This window comes from Bombus affinis, chromosome 9, assembly GCF_024516045.1.
Source record: "Bombus affinis isolate iyBomAffi1 chromosome 9, iyBomAffi1.2, whole genome shotgun sequence".
NCBI classification, from domain to species: domain Eukaryota; kingdom Metazoa; phylum Arthropoda; class Insecta; order Hymenoptera; family Apidae; genus Bombus; species Bombus affinis.
Genome location: NC_066352.1, coordinates 10,629,635 through 10,652,633, shown reverse-complemented (window position 1 = coordinate 10,652,633; position 22,999 = coordinate 10,629,635). Strand labels below are relative to the sequence as shown.

The following is a 22,999-nucleotide window of genomic DNA, read 5'->3' as shown; positions in this document are numbered from 1 at the left end:
ATTTGAATACTTCGTAGCAAGTCACGAGTAAATCATTACGCGTAATAGCACTTTTGATATATTCTTCGATTCTATGCTTCATCGTCCACTTTGTTCCCATCCAGCATTTTTTACATGATCACTAACATAGCATTGCATTAAGCAACAATTCCCTGGCTCCAGACTGTAACCCTATATTCTTTCTTAAGTTTATATGCTTATTTCCTTTCCTCGATGAAGTTCCTTCCTCTTGTTAAAATCTCTGCACTTCTCCTCCACTTTTTTCGTCACGTTTCGACTCTTCTTCACACTCCTCTGCTAGTATCTGTTTTGCTCTAGCTAGTTTTACTTTACGATGCTGCTTCCGGAGAGCCAAGAAAATGATATAAACTGATGCGGAAAACTTTTCTGGAAACTGGTATCACCGCTGAGTATTCCACGCTTCCAAGTTTCGCCAATAATCTTCTCTCTAGTCGCGACTCTTTGCTAGGTTGAGGTAGTATCAGTACTTACAGTATATCTTATAAAAATCTTGTAAACCAGATTTGTCGAGTTTACAACCGAGGAAAAACAAGAGAATAATTTTGCAACTACTATTTGGCAGCTATTACTTCTGTAATGTTCTTTCTCTTATTTTTCACTTTCTTTCTTTTCTTTTTCTTTATTTTTCACAAATTGCCTCACAACAAAGTCTAAACTCGTCAATTTCTACCATATTGCCTCCTAAATCATCAAACTGCGATAATTTCGTGGCAATTTGCTTTTCGTCTCGGTGAGAATCGCGCATGACCAGCTGGCACGGCATTAACGACCGGCCAGCGGCTAGTCCATGGTAAATAGACGTATAGGATACGGTGCCTGTAAACAATAATTTAGCATAATCGCGCGGACTAAACGTTACGGCGGCCCAATAACCGCGAACGTGGCAATCGCAAACAGTGTCGCGGCACTGGCGTACTTTACTCTCGTAATCCGCTGGCAAACACAGTATAATACAGACATACGTGACAACGACCCCTCGAAACTGTCCTTAATGCCCTTCGCCCTGCGCTCCCGAAAACAGCGTAGGGTGAGACCTGTATTAAAGCATTCGATCTTCCTGACCTTCGAAGAATGGAGATTATTCTTCTGGTTTCACGGTGCAATTACGTGTAGAATCGATCATAGTAGAATCCGTGGGGGTTGATTTTTTGAAGACGAAATTGGTAGGTCTCGACGAGGGCGGTTTCCGTAGTAATAAGAGAAAATTATGCTTTCATCCCGACACATGGTTTCTGTTGGCTTTCTTCCGTCGCTTGGTTTTTTTCTCTTCCTTTCTTCTATTCTTCTTTTCTTTTTCCTCCGTCTGCCTTTCCTCTTACGACTTCACTTTCTTCGGTCCTTTCTTTTCTATCTTCTCTTCCTCTTTTTCCTGTATATCCAACCCAGAGCAACAACTACATGGACATCTAGTAGACATATTGCAACTATTCTTCGTGGACGACGTGCCTGCTCGAAAATATTTATAACAGAGTATTTGCAGACTATTCTACCTGAATATTTCTTCATTCTTAGTATTCATTATCGAGCAACGTATTCTTCTCGTTTCATTGAACAATTACTGTTAGCCAACACGCAAAGTAATCGTCGTTAATGTATCAGCTTTGTTTAAACATCATAAATCCAGTGATAGGTGTTAGAATCAATGTCGTTGTCCATTAAAGCTGGACCATGTAATAAATAACGCGGAGGAGCGCACTTAAAACTTTGCAATCGCATTAGCACGTTACGGGACAAGGTTAATTTCATCGGTCATCCCTCCCCTCAACCCATTCCCACCCCATCCCTGCCGTGAGCAATTATAGCCCCTTTGATATCTCCAGATAATAGCTTATTATACGGTAACGTTGTTCGGCCGCGTACACGGGCTCACAAATTTCAAATACCTACGATATCGATTTCGTATTTATTATCGCTCTACTGGTAACGTAGTTTATCATAATTTACGGCAAATAGGGCCGACCCCATGCCATCACACGTCGTAATTCAGCCCTGACTGACGCTAACTCCGTGGGATTATCCCTTCTGCTCACCTGGATTCATCTCGTCACGCTGGCCTTCCTGGACCATGCTGGTTTAGTCGGCATTTTTTTCTTCTCCCTCGTCATCCTCTATTCCGTGTAATTGACAGAGATGATGGATACCCCATACTATCGTTGATCCTTTGTTACTTGCGATAACTTGTTCACGAATTATCTTATGTCATTGAATCTCTCTTTCCTACTTCCTTACAAGTGACAGCTTTGCCCCTCGATAACTTCGACCAATGTCTCATCGAAACTTCCGTCCTATCAAACACAGTCGAGTTTTATAAATCACCCGAGAAACTAAGAATTGCTGATTCAGGCTCGACGAAGGAAGCGTGTCGTATCCAGCAAATAAAATTCAGTTTACCAGCTATCTCTGTTATCGTATGGCAATTTGTATCTCCCCTCTGTAGATTACGACGAATTCGCGCAAGATTTTCGCACCCGCTCGGTGACGGTTACAGACACTGGTTTTATCACTGTACGTATGGTAATGGAGGGACGAGGGGATGAGAGGGAATGAAAGTTTCTTGCCAATAATGGAAATGGAGAGCGCATTCAAATAGAGATTGCACCGTGTGGTAGATTGCTGGGACGTGGTACAAAGCTTGGCCAGACGACGTGGATGCTCTTCTCTTCGTCCAGAGACTTTTTCTCCTCTCAAAGAGAAAGAGCCGGGTCCCAGAATAAGGCTTTTGTCAAGGTTATGTCTCGAAACTCGTTCGAGCAAATTTCTCGCTCAGAGACGATGTCGCTCTTGTGCATGTTTCCCCGTCTTCTTTTTCTTCTTCTTTCGCCCTCTGTGCTTTTTCTTCTTCACAGAGGAGACAAAGTTCCTCTGCAAACAGTATCGATAATGTTTGCAGTGCGTTTCAACATCATTGTAAAAACAAGGTTAGATAAGGACAGTTTCGTAGCAAAGATTACGATCGAACTATTACGATTAATTCGGATAAAGAAGGTTTCTTTAAAAAATGCCGCATACGTTCTTTATCGTTTGACTAGCGAGAAAAACCGCGGAACAACGTCGAGCACGAGCGTTTCTTCCAGTCGATTCGACGCAGAATTACATTTTTTTCTAGGGAGCTCGTCTTCGCTATTCGAAACTACCGGTCGCTCGGCTTGGTGAGAAATATACGCGAAAGAGAAAGAGACTGATGGTAATTCCTCGTGTGTCGTCCGGAGAAATCGGACGCTGAACTCGATCGTACGATGGACGATAAAGTTAGCTAAGGTTACACGTGACTGATCCTTGAATCGACAGTTTACTGGTTCCTCTTTAGTTTTTCCCCCCAACCGTCCACCTACTCTTCCCTTTCTTCTTTCCTTTATCCTTCTCAAAAGAGAATGAAAAGGAGGACAGAGTCGAGGAAACCGGAAACTGGACGAAACATCGGCTTAAATCGTTTCCAGAGCAAGTAGTAACAGGCCGCGTACGTCGAACGCAACGAACGACTTTCTCGAAGTGGAAAGTCATAGGGTTGCGAAACTCCTCCATTTGCCTGGGAGTCATAGACGGAGAGAGAAGAAAGGGACGGGATCGAGGTTGGATCGAGCAAGAATCATGGATTGAAATTTACTCGGAAAGTTTGCCACCGAGGCGCTCCTTGCTTTCGAGCAAAAACCGGAACGGAAGTAAATATGTCACGCTCGATTCGCGCTCGAGTAGCTGGCCAAGAGAGGGCCGTCTAGAGCTCCATTTTTTTCTTCTACGCTGGTTCTTTGCCTTCTTTTTCCACGAAGAATGCACGAGTACCCCCTGTGTATTCTGTCTTGAAAATCGAGTCACCGTGGAGAAGAGTATCGTGGGAAGTCCACTTTTCTCGTTCTTGTTTGCCTCGTCGAGTGTTTAGTCCACAATGCAACCGGGGTCAACGGAAGAATATTATCGCGCAATAATGATTTTAAACGATTTTAAACGCGACGGTAACTTTAATTTATGCTGTTGAACATTGTTGGAAACATTTTTTCCAACCGCACGGTACACGTTGCGACATAATTTGCTCGTTCTCGATCGGGATTAAACGATATCTACGATAGTACAGCGATCTACTAAATAAAACAAAATGCATCGTGGTCGCGATAAAAAGCAATTTCAAAAGCGAATCCGTGCGGTTCATCCCGGCATGTGCATGAAAGATAGCCGGATTGCCGGAAATCGAAATTTCGTTATCTCTTTGTTCGCAAACCGCTGTCCTGGATAACTCCATTCGGTCTAGTCCGTTTAAATGCTAATTTTATTTAGATATTACACAAACAACCAGGCTTTTGATGTGTTTGTATTTGTCCTCGTTTAGTTCATGATTAACGATAAGAGTAAGAATCATGCTCGCGTTCTAATAGGTAATAGGAATAATTTTCGTACGACTTTATCAGAAACGATCTCGTTTTCGCGATACTGAATAGTGTCTTTCATGAAAATCAAGCGGAATTTATAAATATCCTCAGAATTTTTCATCTTTTCCAGTAGATATAAGATGATGGATGAAGTTTTCATCCTAATTGCATCTTATCTTAAATTTTTAGCTTTCATACGGATAGCGAATTACTTATCCATCGTCTGAAACGATGCAGTATGTAAAAAAAAAGGATTTGATTGAAAATTGTCTTTTATAGGCTAAATCGATCCTGTCACGGAAAAGTAAGTTCAGAAATCAGTTTGCGCTTGGCTCGGAAGAGGACGATTTTTCGTGTGAAAATCGTGCTTGTGTGCATAATCCGACACTCTGGCCCTATAAGCGACGAAACGTCGACTATTTTCTGCTCGTTAATTAAACGAACGATCAAAAAGTAGTGGATGGAACGAGTGGATGCTCGTTTCCAGGCCGAATTAGCAATCACTGCGTGCTGATTGCGAGTCGAATCAAATCTGGTTCGAAGCGGAATTCGGACGCGTGCCCTTTCACCCACGGCCAGGTGATTTTAATTGCTCCCCAGCGGGAAAAGCGAGGAAGGGGAGAGTAAAAAAAACAGAGAATCCAGATCATGGGATTTAACGATCCGAAATGTACGTTTTCGAAGACGTACTTTGTTCCGACACGCACTCATCCTCGATCGAAACAGTCACGCGAATAGTTCGTATTATTTTAGTACCGTCCACTTTACGATTTTCTGACAGTTCATTCATTTACCAAAGGAATACGGAAAGCTAGAAAATTCGTGTTATTGAAATTTGATATAAAATATCTTTGCTGAATAAAAGGCGAATATAACATGTTTCCGCAACTAGAACAGAAAAGAAATATGTGTAAACGTGCTATTGACCGTTTGAGTTCAATATTTCGGCTATATCTTTGCCTCCGCAAAAGCTTTAATCGATCTTTTGTATCCAATGAAAATCGCGCCGCTTTCATCGCGATAAATCGATCGTTTATTTTGGGCGGGCCGCGACGGTGCGCAAAAATTACGAGCCGTCGATAGGATTATTCGGGAACACGAATTCGATGGGACACAAAATATCAGACGTAAGGTTTAGCCCGGTTGAATTCAATGTATCGTGTTATCCGTTAATCGGGCTTTAGCCCGTGTCAGCTGCATTTTATGTTTTACAGGGGCGAAAAAGGGAAACAGATAGAAAAGAATCCGTCTTCTATATCTAGCCTTCGTCGTTTCCTTCGAAAAGCAATTTCTATCGAATCTTCTGTGGATATCTTAGAAATCTATCACTCGGAAAATCTTTCCTTCGCTTCCAACAAGCAAAATGTACATTCCAAATTTCTTCGAATAGAAAGATCTCGGAATCCCATTAAATTCTCGAAATCCATCACCAAGTATTTCCAGATTCGTGCAGGCCCCGCGTAGATAATCGCGAATGAGGAAAAAGATATTCTTTCGCTGCGTAAAACATTCCGCTCATCGATATTCCATTTGCGATGTTCGACGTCACGTTCGACCACGCAGATGGTCTATGAGAGAAGGATCAGCTACGTTGGCACGATCGTGTCGCACACCGGAAACAGCACATTTGGTCGAACACTCCTTTACGAGGAAGTCATCCAATTTTCCTATAATCCTCGGCAGCTTCTTCCCCGGAGACTGGTCCGCGGCCTGATACACAGGTTGAAAACGAAACTCTCCGTCCTTATCGTTTCTCCTTCTCCGGAATCCCCAAGATCCGGTAATAATACATGAACACAGAACATCAGTCGCGGTGAACGAATTGAAATTTTCATCATCCGCTCTCCATCTGTATTCTTGATGTGGTTTTAATGTAAAATACCCATCTCCAGTCGCTTTCAGTAGACAATAGACTCTTTTCGTCGATTGCGATACAGCCTTTGAAATATTCCTACGGAAGATGGAAGGTTCCTGTTAAGGGTCGTATAATACTTGATCATATTGTATCAAAGCCTACCTCGGATTTGATAACTGACTTATCTGGATATTAGGTTTAACAAGGGATCGTTCAAGCTTTTGGACAGGAGTTTCCACGTTTCCAGAGAAGATGTTTCTTTAGGATCTGATAAAGCAAACATCTGAAACGCAAGTTTCCGCTGGTCAACTTCAGTGATATTAATTTCGCGAAATAGTAAGGGAGCGAAATAATTTTCTATTTGCCTTAGGGGTACGCAGTAGATAATCTGTATTATTCCAAGCCAGACTCGATTTGTTTCGTAGTTCCACGCGAATTTCCACAGATTTCCCCCGAACGTCATCTAAGCGAGTTCCTTTAAAACGAAAAACCAGCCGACCGCGGAAAATATCGACCGTCGGATGAAAGATAGCCACGCGAGAGTACAGAATCTACGAATTCACTCCCCGTCGTGCAATACTCGGGGAAAATCGCCCCTATTTCACTTGTACCGCGCTTTGTCGATCGTTAGAGGCACGATCATAGATCGCTACCACCGCAAACGAAAATCGTATTACCGCGTATCAATTCACGACATTACTGCCTGGCCACGGGTATGCTTGTACACGCGCACAGGCGAAAAAGGTGTCTATGTGCTTCGGGGATGTATCGACAAAGTGAAATTTACGTCCCCCGAAGCGAGAGCCGCACTGAAATATTATCGGTTTGCTTCGAGCTCGCGTTTGCATATTCATGCGTGGTTGGTCGACAAGGAGGGAAAAAACTATAACGTGGCAAAGGGTAAAAAAGAGAGGGGAAATGATAGAAACGAAAACAGAGAAACTGTAGAACGAGAAAGGGCGTGATAAAGAGACAAAAGAGGATACGGAAGAACTTGACGGGCTACAGAAAAATATAGAAAAACGGAGTCTCAGAAGACCTTGGAGAGAAGCATATAGCGGTAGAAACCGAAATAGAGAAACATAGCGGGCAAGAATGTGAAAGCGGTGATTTCAGAGAGAAGAGTAAACAAGAATTTAGTGAAATGAAGAAAAATACAGAGGAGAGAAACACGAGGAAGAGTGGCAAGAGCAACGAGATACAGGGAGAACTACACGAGGTCCCGGACAGAAAAATAGAGATGGGACAATGGTTGACATGGAAATAGAAAAAATGCGGTGGAAGAGCGAGTGTAAAGAGAAGAAAAGATATAAAAGGAGGTGAATTTTCGCACGTGTCGTCAATGACTTGCCAGTTTCACAGACAAATCTACTCTTTTCATTCTTTCGGTTTATTTAGAGATGTAGCCATATACATACGCTGTGATAAAACGCTGAATCATCGTTGCCGAAAAATGTCATTGTCCCCTGCGTAGAAACGTCTACGTGATGCATTAACATGGTTAAAAAGAATATTTCTACGCGAGAATATTTATACCAAATGGGACGGCGAAAAATGGCGCGCGTTAGAAGAACATTAGTCACTCATGTAAACAGTGAATCAGACGATTGGAAAAATGGCTCGTTTTTCGTAGCCACTTTATGAGTTTATTCATGCATAGCACTGCTGAAGAAAAATTTCAACAAGGAATGCGAGATATTTCAGCAAAGTCTGTGTTCTTTATGGAAGATGTTTGAGGGTACAATAGTTCTACCCTTGTATTATATTTTTCTTAACAGCGAACATACGTGGTACTTTCATTAGATGAGCAAGACTTTGTGGAATTCGTATAAAACAATGCGGAAATTTGATATGTAGAAGAGGCAAGAGAGAGGCGAATTTGATGAAAAGGGAAGGCAAAGTACCAACAATTTAACAAAGCGGTACTATTGCTCCTTCGACCGTGATTAATTATATAGAAAATCTAGAATGCTAGTAATTTAACAAGTAATTTGAAGTTTTGTTACGCGTTTCTTCCAAGAAGAAATTTCACAGTTCTGTTATAATTTGATTGTTGCTGACTGTGAAACAAAAAATGTTTCCAGACATCTGTGTCACGTTGGGAAACCTGCAACACTGTAATGGCCAGAGTATCACGTAGGATTCCCATGTACGTGGCTGTATCTAAACTCGTAATCGAAATTACTTCTTGTTATTGTACGTCTTCTTGCCGCGGAGAACGTGCTGACGAACATGCACCGGTTATGCGATTAATTGTTATTTGATACTTATGTCCAATAAATGCAATTTCGAACAGTTTTCGAACATTTATGGCATTTCTCTAATTTTACGATTGCTTTCGTTGTACATAACGAGTTTCGATGTAGCTAACGTAAGAATCCTAACAATGAAGAATTCAGAGAGATGGAAATGAATGTTGAAATGAAATGATTTAATTAATAATTGTCGGAATGTTCGAATGGTAGGTAAAAAGTTTTAAATCGTTATTGCACGTTTCTTTGTATCACGAGGACTTCTTTGAACTAGCGACGAAAAATCGAGGTGGTACTCGTGAAAAGAATGGTTTGGTAGAAAATTGACACAGTTCCCTGCGACGAATGTAAAATACAAAAGAAAGGATATTAACGCGAACTCATTAAGTGGAAGCACTCGCAAGGAAGGCAGCTTCCTGTTTAATGTTTTAATCGTAACCTTAAAGCTCACGAAGAGCAGACTTTAGAAGTCGGTCACCGTCATAAAAAATTACCATTCATTTTTTAAAAGCTACGGTTGATCAGGAAGTGCCAACAGGCTTTAATTAACAGAGACCCCGCCACGAAAAATATTGGCCCTGTTTCGAATCGAGTAGACTGACGAAAGCGTGATTCAATTTCGTAAAATACAACCTGGTCAACGATAACGAATCGAATATTTAAAAACTCGGTGGAATGAAATCAATCGAACTGAAATCAATGGTGTCCGATGGTGCAAACCGCAAAACCGGTAGCAAAAATAACAATAATTATAGCCGCGTGAACGTTTCGAAGCGGAAGAAAACAGGGAAAAAGATTCAGTCGGCGTAAACCTGTGTTCGATGTCCAGGTAAATTCTCAATTACACTCATAAATGTTTCATTGGGGCCTTTTTGAATATGTAAGCGTGTCCGTATCGTAGTTTTGCTCGACTGTTATCGATTTGCATCTGTTGATCCTGTATCAATTTCGCACCGGATAAAGACGCGATAATAAAAATATAATTCATTCGTAAAACACGATCGTGGGAACTCGGCGATATAACACCACGGGAAATACAATTTTTTTTCATTCGTAAATTTAAATTCCATACTTTCATTTTTCCACGAGATAAACCTATATTTCAGCTCTCGGAAAACAGAAAAAAAAGCGTTGGGTTTTTCCAATTTTGCACAAACCTTTGTAAACCACTGGCATATATCAAAGAACCACTTTAAAATCCCTTGTATTTAATTTCGCGATTGAAAAATGCCTTGAATCTCGATGCGCTAGCCACCGGTATGAAGAGTAAATTGCGCCCTCCGCGTTCGCTGTTCTTCGTTAATCCGTAAATTTGAATATCGTCAATCCGTGGCTCGATCAGAAATTCGGCGCAAGCGTAGAATGCCGCCGCTGCGATGGTATTTGAAAAATATTTTCGCACTAATCCTCGGCCTCGTCTGTTCCCTCTCTGTCATCGTCCGGCATACTTCGTTTCTTTTTGCTCTTCGGCCCACATCGTTCATGAATATGGAAAATCAGACCTTTCGGTGACGCGATCCGCATCTCTCTCTCACCTTTTTCCGCATTTTTTTTTTCGTTCGTCCCGCGGATCGCAAATTGATTCCGCGCAAGTGGTGCCACGTCGCTGTTGATTCAAAAGGTGAAAGAATTAGTTTGCATTGGGGCCCGCTCTCAGATCAAAATTCAACCATCGTTGAATGGTCGCCGTCGTCGAGAAGAAAATGATTATTTTCGCGCGGTTCACCCGAGGTTAAGGAAATAATACCTACGACAACTTTATCACGACATCCCAAACAGAAGAGTTCGGAGAATGACTTACCGCTGCATCGATGATTTTTCATTTTTATGTCCTAAAGTTTCGCTATTTTATCTTCCGAGAGTTATTCCGAACAAAAGTGAGAATTCTTACGTACAAACGTTCTAAAAGAAAAAGTAATACTTTCCAAGCTGAAAGTCGGTTTTCTTCAGCAGGATCTTAAAGATCGAAGTCGTATTAAAATTTTTACTTGTAAGACGATTTCTTATCTCATGTTCAAATAGTAAGATATCAGTAATGAAAATGCGAAGCATCCTTAGCTAATCAGTTTGATGTTCATAAGAAAAAGCGTAGGGTCGGTAGGTAGAACTAGCACTTCAACCATCGATCAAGAACTCTACTCACCCAGTTCTGACAAAGTTGGCGAAGTACTGTAGGATACTCTCGGAGAGTGCTACTTCAGACCTGGTGTAGTTTCTGGGGAAGTGACCGAAACCGTCCACCAACGGTGCTCCGAAGACGAATGGTAATTCCTCGCCATGGACAGAGCCCATCTTCTGAAAGCAAAAACGAACGGAACTGGTTAAGTTTGCTCTTCAATGAAACATCGATGAACTTTCATCTCAATCGCAGTAGACATTGGTCGCATGATAATTGAAAAATATAGGTTAGCTTGTATTTTGAGAGGAACATAAATAGAAAGCTATTACTTGGAATCTAACTTTGAATTTGCGAATAAAGAGCATGTTTAAACCACCCTGGTGACCCATTTCTCATCGCACACCCAACTTGCAGAATCCCAATGCCACAACCTTTCCGTAAGCCAGAAACTACAGCTACTCGTCGCGTTTCCTCGCTGCTTGGCAATTATTCGCTCGATGGAGAAATCTACGAGGCAGTAATGCGTTGCTTATCGGCCCCAGGAGGGATTTACGAAACGGTAGACCGGATTCTGCCACAGCCTCGATCACGTTGGATACGTCAGCTGCCGGTAATTCAATTTCTTCGGGCTTCGAGCCCTTTCGCCTGGAATTACCGACACCCATCTCAGCCCTTTCTGGCCATTGCAGGATGAAACAACGAGTCGTATGATATCTAAAAGGGACGTGCAATGCTTCCACTGATACCATTTGCCGGCAACGAAAGACCGAACGGCGTGTGAAAGTGTAGCTGAGTTGGTAACAATTCTAAAGGGATATACTTTGATATATCTTAAGTTTTCTGGAATTTGTATTTGTAGGAACAAATTTTCAAGACAGAATTTCTCTCGGTTATACGTTATCGATTCGTCGATTACAAGATAATTAGTAGAGATTTTGGGAGCAGAAGTGATTCGGTAGATAGAATAGGGTCTTGTCTGACTAGATACGGATTTGTACTACTTGGTAGTTAGAAACTTACACTTAATTAATCTCATAGCTCACTATCCACGATCATTATTACATCATTCAGTTACATCAGCAGTTAGGTATGTATAAAATTAAAATACATCTTTATTAATGGCTTCTCGTACTTTCATAATCTCAACTTAATGACTTCGTTAAAAAAAGGGGGGGGGGAGACATCGCTCCTTCATCATCGGTCGTTAATTTCATCAATTGCCTACTATGTTTTCTTCCGAATGAGGGTAGGATTTTTGAAAGAGCCAAATTACGCGGTTGACGAACAATTAGCGTTGCTAAAGACCAGCTACACTCATTCTTGGACAATGTTGCCCCTCGATCGGCAGTCTTAATGGACGATTAACGTGAATCACGACCGACAGTGAATTTCTTCGTTAACGACGCCGATTTCCTGCGGCTCTGGCGTTTCCTATTATGCTCGTTAATCCGACAAATCACCCGATTTTCATTTCTCCGCTCCTTCGTCCTTATTGTTATCGACCATGACGTAAGGTCCATCTTAAACACGTTCCGTTCTTCCTCCATCCTCTTCTTGTTCTCTTTGCGTTTCTTTTCTTTTTTTTTTATTAGCGCCATTAACAAGAAGATTGTTTTACTGCCAGAATTGTATTCTCGCCTTAATAAAGTGAAGTACCAGTCATAAAACTGCTCTTACTAAATTGCTGTTTCTCCTGTTTTCACTTGAATCAAGAGTGCTCTTACAATAAACTAACTTACAATAGCTTGCTCTTACAATAAACTAACAATCTAATCATGGACCTAACGACTCAAGATGGAAACCGTTCAAACGCGATGGAACTCGTTTTTCACGAACGTTAGGGAAACAGTCGAAAAATGAAATTTTTACTCCTCCCCAGAGAAGCTGGCCATCCATTAAAAACAAAGCAACGGCGAATGGGACGGATTAAATTTTGTTCGCTGCGGAAAATTGCTTTTTTGTCGACCATTGGTTGCCGCTACGGCGACCGACCGCTGGAAAATAGTTTCAGCTTCGTGGAAATGAAGTTCGTGGCCGCAGTTTCTGGTTCGTCGACAATCGGTTCGCGTTTTCGGCAGCGGCGTGCCAAACTTTCCGCCTGCTCCAACCGGAAGATACGCCTTTCTGATTGCGACAGGGTAAATAAGCAGCCAGAGAAGAAATTACTTCACGCTGTTGGTTGGTGGAGGAAAAGTTGCTCTTTCTATGACCCTTCGAAAAAAGTTTCACGTGCGCAACTTTCATTGCGAAACGTTTTACGATCGGCGAACTTGGTGTGCAAGATTACAGTTACTACGAATGCATAGAAGCGATCCTTTTATTGAAACGAATAAGCACGCAATTTGCTAAACTAAGACTAGATTGTTTCTCTGTTTCTTTGCGTCCCACGATTTTTAATCCTTCCTCGCTTTCGCAAATACCAGGATGAATAATTCATTAGTTTTCGAGGACTATTGCGTTAGGACAATCAAGCAAATAACCATCGGTTAGAGGACGAGCGAAATAGCGGTGTGCCAAAGAAAGGACATCGATCACGGCTTCTCAGAATTCCTCAGCCCGATATATTGCCTAATGAAATTAATGTTATCCAGAGAATTGTGGCTTCTAGTCAACGCTTGCGGAAACCGGCTTGCGAAACAATTTCGATTCGAGTTCAGTGTCGAATGGAACAGTGACGAATACTCGACACGAACTTCTCAGCGTATGGCTATTTTGAATTCAGCTACAGCTATTTCTCTGCTGCGTCTTAAGGGAAATTTAATAGCGAGGTTAGCTGATTTCCTCGACTAATTTCGATAAATGACCCATCAGTTCAATTGTACTGGTGCAAGTATCGGAACCTGGAAGATTTTGCTACATACGATTGGATAAAGTGATACGATTCAAGGCTACTATACTTGGTATTCGAAAAATCGATGGTGATGTGGTACTTAAAACATGTAGTCAAATGTTTACATAACTACTGAAGAAATAGAATATCATCGTGCCTAATCATACGTCCAGTGTATTATGTCCTGATTTTTAATTTTCAAGATTGTTCATCTGTAAAAAGTCACGCGTTTGAAATAATTTGATAAAACATCGGATGGTATAAGTGGAATAATTTCTAGCTCAAACAACACTAGCAACGTAGATTAAAATTATCAGCTCTCCGGTCCCTCATGCTTTGACTATTTAAATGCATGCACAGTCGGATGAAATCGAGTTCCTTGAACGATACTAGAAAGTCGCTCACTAAGGACACAGGCTAGAGATCGTTTGGAGGAATAACATCTGATAGAACGATACGTTCCTATACGTGGATTACTTTAACAAAGTCCTGCTGCATTTGTAAAAGAATCCTGATTAAATACAGAAGACGTAACGATAGCTCGATCCGATAGTTCTCCTTTTCAAAAAGGAGTACGCCAATTTCGAACAGCGAGCAACGAAACGGGAATAAAGCGAAAGAGCGAAAGAGCGGCGGCTTAGGTAAATAAGACTGGGCATGAAGACTGTCGGAAATAAGCTTAATAAAATAACGAGTTGATACTAGACGAGCCCGGATCCGTTCCGCTTCTCGGATCCACCGTTTTAAAGGGGTCACTGCAATGCACGTAACAGCTGGCTTTCCACTTCACCGACTGGTCCATGTCTTAATTGAGGATTTTTGCATTCCGTCGAGTGTGTCTCTGTGAAGATCCTTTATTCTAGCCGCGTTGCTACGATAATTGACTCGATTCGTTGAAAATAGAGAATCAATGTTTGCGAATCTCATGAAAGTGAGACACGAGTTACAGAAAAAGAAAATATTAATTGAAAGTGACGAACGTTAAAAAATTTTTTGTATTCTCCAAGTAGGATCGTTTAAGACAATAAGATTTCCAGCAACCAGTTTCATGATAACCTAGAGAAGGAAAGAATTTCGCACGAAAGCAGGAAAAATTCGCCTCGTTCTTTATTCGTACGTAACGGATGAGGAATTTCCTTGTAGCACTCTGCTCTGACTTTCGAGATCAATTATTCTCGGCTCCGAAGGAAGGCGAAAGGAACAGAATAAAAAGCCACCAGTCCTTTTTAAATCAAGCAAAAAGTTTCGTGCCTCGGCGCAGAATTATTCCCGGAGATGGACCAGCGACAAAAGGGAGAATCGGTTAAACTCAGTCCGGAGATCTATTGTCGTCTTCAACGTCTAGATTCTCATCTTTTTCTTTCGTTTCTCTTTAGAAAATGTACTTCATATACGTGGTACTATCGTACGTTCAATAACGTCCAAGAAAGTTCAGTTTCAAGCAGTCAAGCTCACGTATCACGTATCACGTTAAAATTGAATTGACAGATAATGAGCAGAAATATCCTCGATGTGGATTTAATTTATAAATATTTTAACTGAGAAGCGTATCTCATGATATTTCAGTTCCAGGTAAGTTTGTAGCTTAAGTAAAGTATTGTTCGGACAAACAAAGAAATAAAATGGAATGGCATGAGGTTGAACGGTTGTGCGAGTAGAATAGGAACATAAATGATCAGACCAAGCGGCGCACCAGAGTTTTAATGGACATTTCGTGACGATACAATTATTTTAAATCAATTAAATTTCAATGAAATTGTATAGATGAAATTTTAATATATAGAAATTTCTCGGAACTTTGAAATATAGTGTAATATATTTAAAATATCTGTTCAGGTATTTGAGTCATTTTGTGACTAGTGAAATTAATTATTTAAAGAGAAATTGTCTATTCAAATATTACATTGTACGTTCTAATTTTCTGCCTCACCATGGAACCAGCAACTGCGAAATTTAAAGACGGAGGATCGAGACAGCTGTATCTATATTTTAATTCTCACTGAAAATTCACAATGTTCAATTCGTGGAATCGACTCACACCGATTACGGGGTTGGTTCCCACGACGCGTAACGTCATCACGTTGCACCACATAGTCAGGGACAGACGATTTCCCCTGCGACGTCGTGTGTTTCTCGTTTGTTTCGTAGGCAACACTGGTACAACCTGGACGTAACGGAATTCTCGAGTGAAAGTTACATCATAATAGCCCAAGTTCGTCCACGCCCAAGAAGCGTTCCGCGAATATTATGTCGGGAATGAAGAGACGTCGGGAGGTGCATCGTGACGCTTTTGTAACGAGGTCGAGTTTAATGACGGGGAAGCAACGGCCGCCACGACGCGCGCCACGACGACATAGAAACGCAAATTTCGCATATTATTTTCAAACCGTTCTTACCCTGTAACAGCTTATTTTCTTTTTCTAATTGTTTAACCGTGAAATTAACTTTTGCATATTTTAAATTCATTTTTCTTCCTGCTTCGAAGCTAAACTTTGTTAATGAAACATCTTAAGCTTCATTGTATTTTCACAGAAATACCGCAACATATACAAGTTCACAAAATTCTACTCCCATGTTTGTTCATTAGTCGACAAATAGTGGCGTTAAGCGTACAGCCTGCAACGATAGCTCGTCGCTTAATCGCTGAGGGAAAGTTACGTAATGTAAGTCGGTGGATTCGTCTGGCAGAGTGTTCGGTTAATACTCGCGATACGAAGGAAAGGAGCTTCCCGCGTTGTCTTCGTAACTGTGCCATAAGTTCAACAACTGCATGAACAGCCAATGCAATTGTCGCCGAAAACCCCGGCGGACTGCTCAAGCTACTCCGCGCGATACTTTAACGCACTATCTCCCGCACACCTTCCTTTTCCGAATAAAACAGGCTGTTCTGGTTGTCTGTGAAATTTTGTCGCTATATATTTTATCTATTTTAATCGTCTTAGAAATGTCGTTCTCACATATTCTAAAACTGTCAGACCTCTGAAAAAACAAAATATTAATTAAAAAGTTTTTGCAACGGTTTATTTCTGGTTTATTCGTGGCGCGATGTGAAATTAATTAAGGATTAGTCTTTCCTGAGTTGTATGTAGAAACTTTAATAGGTTTTGTTTTACTCGGATAACACACACATGTTTGTATTTTGTAGTTGGAATCCGCAACAAAATTGTATTAGCTGTTAATAAAAAAAAAAAAGCAGAAAACAATATCACAGCACCTAGAAAAGATCCGACTAAAGACACGAAAGAATGAGATAAATTGGCCTGAATTTCGCCTCATTTGCCGTTAGGAACGCGTGAACGTGAAATATACTGGTGTGAATGCACTGAACGCGATGGTGACGTGCTGTTTCGAAAGGCAACGAATAGACATTGGTCGCCACCGTGCTGGTTCGTTCCAAGCGTTAATTACCGTACCATCTAATTTAGATTAATTCATCATATTTTAATCTCCGAGCTGCGCTCGCGTTTCACGCGAAATCATAACGCGACAATGCCTTCGTCGTTCCGCGTTTGCATTATCGATTGTTAATTACTCGCCAGCATTTCTGATTTTCCACACTATATGAACCTTCGCTTGTTTCCAGAGTCAATGAGAATTCAAAAAGTTCACCACCGATTCCAGAGACGCGAATTCGATTGCAATTTTTGCTCTCTCCGAGGAACAAACGAACAACGACAAAAGAGTAATGAACAATGAATCGACGATGAATGCGTTATACCGTTCGAGAAATTGGTCGGACAAGCGTTAATTAAGTAAGTGAATAATGGGTCGATTGAAAATAGTGGAAGGTTGGCTTGCGCATTCCTAACCGTGTATTGCGTCTTTCGCAAGCGTTCCTTTCTTTAAGCAACTACACAATTGTATCGAATAGGACAATCGGGGAGAACTTCTAACAGTAGGCAAAGTAACGTATAAATTATTTCATTTAAATTCCTTTCAATAACGAATACATGTAAATAGGTATACAGGATAGAACGAGGTACAAAATAAGATAGGTAAAAGTCCGATAATTGGCTGAACAAGTACACCAATTAGCGAGAAAGCGAGATAATGAGTCGTCAAGTGGTGGAACAACTGAAAAATTGGATAATAGTTCATCGATCAAATTTGTCGAGCTAAATGAATCGGCAATATGCAAATTGACTAATTTCGAGCAGTATGGCTCGTTGAATAAATAATCTGTCGATCGAGTACTAAAAGGCACGAATTGCGTTTAAACAGCTCGACGAGAAAAAAGAAGAAAAACCGTACGATTTCCACGGTAATACATTCGACACAGAGTTGTGGACAAGGTTCGTAGGAACGAAGGTTAAAGCAATCCCAGTCTCTTGCTGGTTTTATTTGCTATTATTTCATCGTGTCTTCACCACGGATAGCACAGCGTTCCTCTAGTCCTTAACTGTGTTAGGTCGGTAAACAGGAGCGTTTTATCGGCCAATAGAACCCGCGAAACTACCCTCGGGGTGATTCCCACGTCGGATCCGGCCGGCTCTTGCTGTTTTATTACGCGGTCAAAGCGATTTTAAATCACCCCTGGGACGCTCTCGTGCCGTTGAAAGGTTTCGTTGTCTTTAGCCTCTTGGTGAAGTAAGACGAAACCCTTAGTTTCTGTAAGGAATCTGGGCCACGATGGTTGGCGATCTTTAATAATTCCCTTATAACGGATTTTCTGACGACTCTTTGTTCCAGACGACGTCACGATTCACGAAAATCCGATTCCTAGGCCATCGATATAAATTTGAGAAAGATATTATCGATTAAATGCTGCATTGATATTAAAAGCTCTTCACTTTTCTAGCGTTTCATCGAAGAAGTTAATTAAATAAAGATGGGAAATAAATTAAGGTAAAAGAATGAACAGCTCGTTAAAATTCATCATCCGTAAAATCTTTCATAGACTAATTATACTGGTTCGAGATTTAATTAAATTTATTTGAGAATATCCGATATTGAATTATATGTCCGAATCCTGACTTTCGTCAATATGTTCATACACGTTCGTCAAATTTTTCTGATATCTGACTCCTATAAAGTTTCACGCCATTCGACGACTCTCACGATATCGCAAATTCCCGAAAGATCTTCCCGTCTTTCTTCTTGAGTCGGGGTTTTCAGGTCAACCAAGTTTTGTCGCCTGCGAAGACTAGCCTTTAATGGTACGCTGAGCTTTCGTGTTTCTCGATTCGATTGAATTTTTCTCCCTCTTTTCCCGTCCGAGTTTCCGTTGGAACAGCTTCGATCTCCATTTTGTGGATCATTACCCTTTTCATGACGCCGTGTTCAGACAGTCGAGAGACATGGGATTTCCCTAAGCTCGTTACCTTCTCACTCCTGGTTACGATTGTTACCGGAAACATCGTTTTGTCGAAACCTTTCGAAACGTTTTGCTATTGTAAATCATTAACGTGATAGTCTTTCATGTTTGTCGTAAAGCATTTCGGTGAAAAGTGGCTGAACCCTTCGAAATCTCTAAGGCAGGCTACGACAACCGAATAACTTTCCATTTTCTAGAAATAACCTCTCCTAGAGGGATAAAACTGTTCCAAACAATTCGAGAGCTTTTGAAACAGCCGAAAAACCTCTACAACCGCTGAAAGATTCTGTGCAATCCGCGTAAAGGGACAAAGTTCTCACCCTCTTCTCGCGGAACAAAGGTACTCTGATGTCAAACAATTTCACGAAATGACAATTTATTGAATCCAACAACGTCCACCCTTGTCATGGAAATACCTGGAAATATTGTACATCATTTATCGAACGTATCTCTTAGCATTTCTCTATAGCTTTTCCGTATTTCGTCCTTTCTTAATTCATTTAATTTGTTTTTTATTCTAAGTTAGCAGCTATCAATGGCTAGACATTTCTGTTACTTCAATAATCTTTAACGAACTATAAAGCAACTTCGCTATCATCGACGATTAAATTTCGACGAGGAAATGTCTTCAGTCAGCAGCCATCGTTCCACAGTTCCCCACAACCGGCACTTCATTACTTTGGAGATTGTCAACGGCGAAGAAAAGATCATCTGCGACAAATCCCTTCCTTCCACGTATTACACAGATTTTTCTTACGTTATCATTCTCCTGAATTCTTTCCTACAGGAATTTAATTCAGCAACGATCATCTTCGTCACGTAATACCGAACTAATCTTGCAGAAAACGGCGCAGAAACCGCGAACAACAAACAGCTCGAACACTTTCAATCTTCCAAGTCGTTGTTCACGAAGAAGGCGAGATCCTTCCTTCGAATGGCGTACCTATCTGGCTTTTCGCAAAATTGGAGGCGTCTCGCGATGGGCCAATTGAAAAACCGGTACGAGCGGTGCTGTGTCCGGACTTTTCCATTTAAATTTAAATCCGTGGCGGTGCGAGCGCGGGTCAACGCGCTCGTACTATGCCGTGCAATAGGAAACCTCGTTGCTGAAGCGGCTAGAAAATGCGGGGGAAATTGGCAGCCGGGTGAAGTCGCGCTACCGAATCACGAGAGCGTCGCTGAACGAGAATTGTTTAACGACTAGGGGATTTCTTTTGATGAAAATTCGAAAGAGGCGAAAGTTACTATTGTTAGATGATCTTTCTTAACCATAGAGTAGCATAGTGAACTTCTACATTCCCTACGCATTTTTGTTTCACCTGCTTCAAGAAGCTGGCTGTTTTTCGTTATTTATGCTTCCTGATGCGAAAGAAACCAACGTTATTCGATCGTCGATTTGAACTTTCTTCCGATGATTCGTATGTTAATAAAATTATGTTTGTCAAACTGCATCTCTAATATCTTTCATGACATGGGTTTACTTTTAAATTCAAAATCCAGTAAAGGTATGTCGACATCGCTTCGATATAGACGATTTTAACATACAGAAAGAAATGCAAATTCTGTCCTAATCAAAGTGCAAATTAACTTTAACACGAGCCAGCCTGGGGAACGTGAATACCGCTTTCTCGTTTCGATCATTACCCTGCTCGTTTTCTTCGGGAAAGCTGCCCGTTCGTCGACGCATTAAAGTCTCGCATAATCGGATGCCAGCAGGCTTAACTGATCAGTGTCCATTACACGCTTCCAAAGGAGTAATCCGAGCAAAGTCAGCCATTATCGTTCACCGCGTTCTCGTTCTGTTTCGCTAAAGAGCTGCGAGCAGCTACTTATCGAGTATTTTACAGACATTCCAACGGATGCGCGTGTTGCTTACAAAGCTACCTCTCCTGGTGGATACTATAGTTATACGTTGCTATTTCCTCGCAAAAGCGAATTTTTTTTATGGATTTATGCACCGTATTGCCCAGGTTGAATTTCCCGTTTTGTTCTCGATTCTAATCCAGCTTAGTTGACCCATTTTTGTGGCTGAATATGCAAATTTTTAGCTCGGCTTAGACCCTGAAACGTGGAAGTTTCTCATAACGAGCAGTTTCGATAGTATACTAGACTTTACGATTGTTCAGTTCGAAAGAAACGTTCAACTTATTATCGTAAGTAGTTATCTTTTGAAAAACAGAGATAAATAATCGGAATAATCAGTAGAGCAATCGGCTCGATCGTTTCGATGGTAAACTTTACACGCTTTCAAGTTTTCGCCGAAGCTCAAGTTTCTAGTTCGCGGGGTAATTAACAAACAGCGTTCTTATTCAAAGCGTAAAACATCGCAAGGTCGATTGTAGCTGTGTGTAGCACACGGCCCGTATGTTCTTGCAACTTACGACGCGGCATTTAGAATGCAATTCTGCTGGAACGACGCTTCTTGCTTAGGAATGCGTTGCCAGGTAATTGCAGCATTAAACTGTCTAATTCTAAACACTGTTTTAGATCCCATTTCCATTTTACGCCATTGTAAAGTCTTTGGAAGATGTATTTAATTATAGACCTGCTCCAATTGGTTTTGCAATTCCACACGATTTCTCCTCTATCGATCACAGTAATTTCATAACTGAAATCTTTATAGTCAGATATGCCAATTTTATATTATACATGTACGAAATATTGATTAAATATACGGAAATATATTAACGAAATATGATTGGAGTAAATTGTTTTGAAATTGTCGATGTTCATTTCTGCCCGGAAAAACTTAATTTCATAAAACGACGGAAAAATTTAATTCCAGCTATTGTTTCAATTCGTCAACAGTAAATTGACCGATCGTGCTTGCAGTCGTGTGTTATTTAAAATCAATTTACTACTTACTCCTTTTCCGCATGGTTCGCGCTAAATAGAAACGGTTAGAATTAATCGAATTGATTAATCAATCTGAAACATTAATTCATTTGATTAAAACGTGAAAAAACGAACGATAATCTTTACGTAAAATTACTCGCGTTGATTTCGTACTCGTTCTAAAACATCGACGACATTTAATCTTCGCAAGTTCGTTATATTTTATACCAAATTCGCATTTTACAAACATTTCCCTGTCCTGTGAAATCTTTATTAAAACATCACGCGCTCGAAATCAATTCTTCTACAATTTCCCTTTTCCAATTTCAGCTTAATTTAATTTACAAGCACCTGTAGTATTTTGCATATAGCGTTCTGAAAATATACTTTTTCTTATCCCATACAGATGTAGAATCGTATAGTATTTTTCTTAAGGCAGAACTCGTGATTTGTGATAAAAAGTTGCGGCAAAAAATTAATGGATTTTTCTTTCGATCTTTAAGGAGAGAAAGTCTTAAAGTCATTTAATCTAGCGGCTTATAAGGTGAATGAAAGAGGAAATGGCCACGTGCTCCACGTACACGACAGACGAACGAAAGGTTGCCGTAAGTGGCTATTACAAGAGCTCATAGCCTCGTTCTCGAACGTATGATCGAGTCCGGTGATTCGATTTCATTGGCGATTCGCCATGAAACTCGAAACGAACTCGCGACATCCGATTTACTTAGTATTGCCTTCGCATCCCTTGGCTTCGTTCCGCCTCTTGCAATTTTGTTTCGTCTTCCGGTGGATAAATGAATCGTAAATCCCTTTTCCGTTACCCTCCTCTTCCGTTCATTTTCCGCCTGTATACATTTATTATAAATTTAATATTCATATATATCGTTGTATATATCTACCCCGTGTGTTTACGTCTTCGTTTTAATAATTACGGCGATACGAATGAACATGTCGCACACGACGACGAGTAACTGCATACACGAGCAACAAAACATCCATCTTTAAGTTTACGATTATCAGGAAACAGTTTTAAGGCTATCGCAAAGCGGCTTATGCTTTGTGCAGAGGATTGTGGAACGTAGCGAAGTAATTTGTTTCCATGAAATATATGCACCGTAGACCGATTATGCATGCGCTTTACACAGCAACAGGTATGTTAGTCTCCAAATAATGCAGGTGGAAAACCCAACTCACTAGCGGTTCAAACGAATCTCATTTTCTCGCGTTCCTTTCTGCTGGGATTATCGTTGTCGATCTACAGTATTACGCTCTCGGCCACGTTGCCGTTGGAAATTGTAACGTGCAAATGAAACGTCACTGCTAATTCGTAATTTGTTATAGAGTAAAATTTTTATCGAGAAACCATCGGGGAAGCATAGCTCATCGAGTCTATTATTAGATGTCAGTAGATA

The 22,999-nt window shown here is 40.8% G+C and overlaps 1 protein-coding gene across 3 annotated transcripts in view; it reads right to left on the bottom strand.

Annotated features, from left to right (window-relative positions):
• The window catches only part of LOC126920359 (neuroligin-4, X-linked), a 261,080-nt gene that overhangs the window by 55,269 nt on the left and 182,812 nt on the right, over positions 1 to 22,999 (bottom strand). For 2 of the 3 annotated variants that reach the window (XM_050730589.1, XM_050730591.1), the window contains exon 9: positions 10,633 to 10,784. In XM_050730589.1, the coding sequence (XP_050586546.1) occupies positions 10,633 to 10,784 (152 nt within the window). The remainder of the gene's footprint in view (positions 1 to 10,632; positions 10,785 to 22,999) is intronic. The other variant, XM_050730590.1, reaches the window with a different exon arrangement.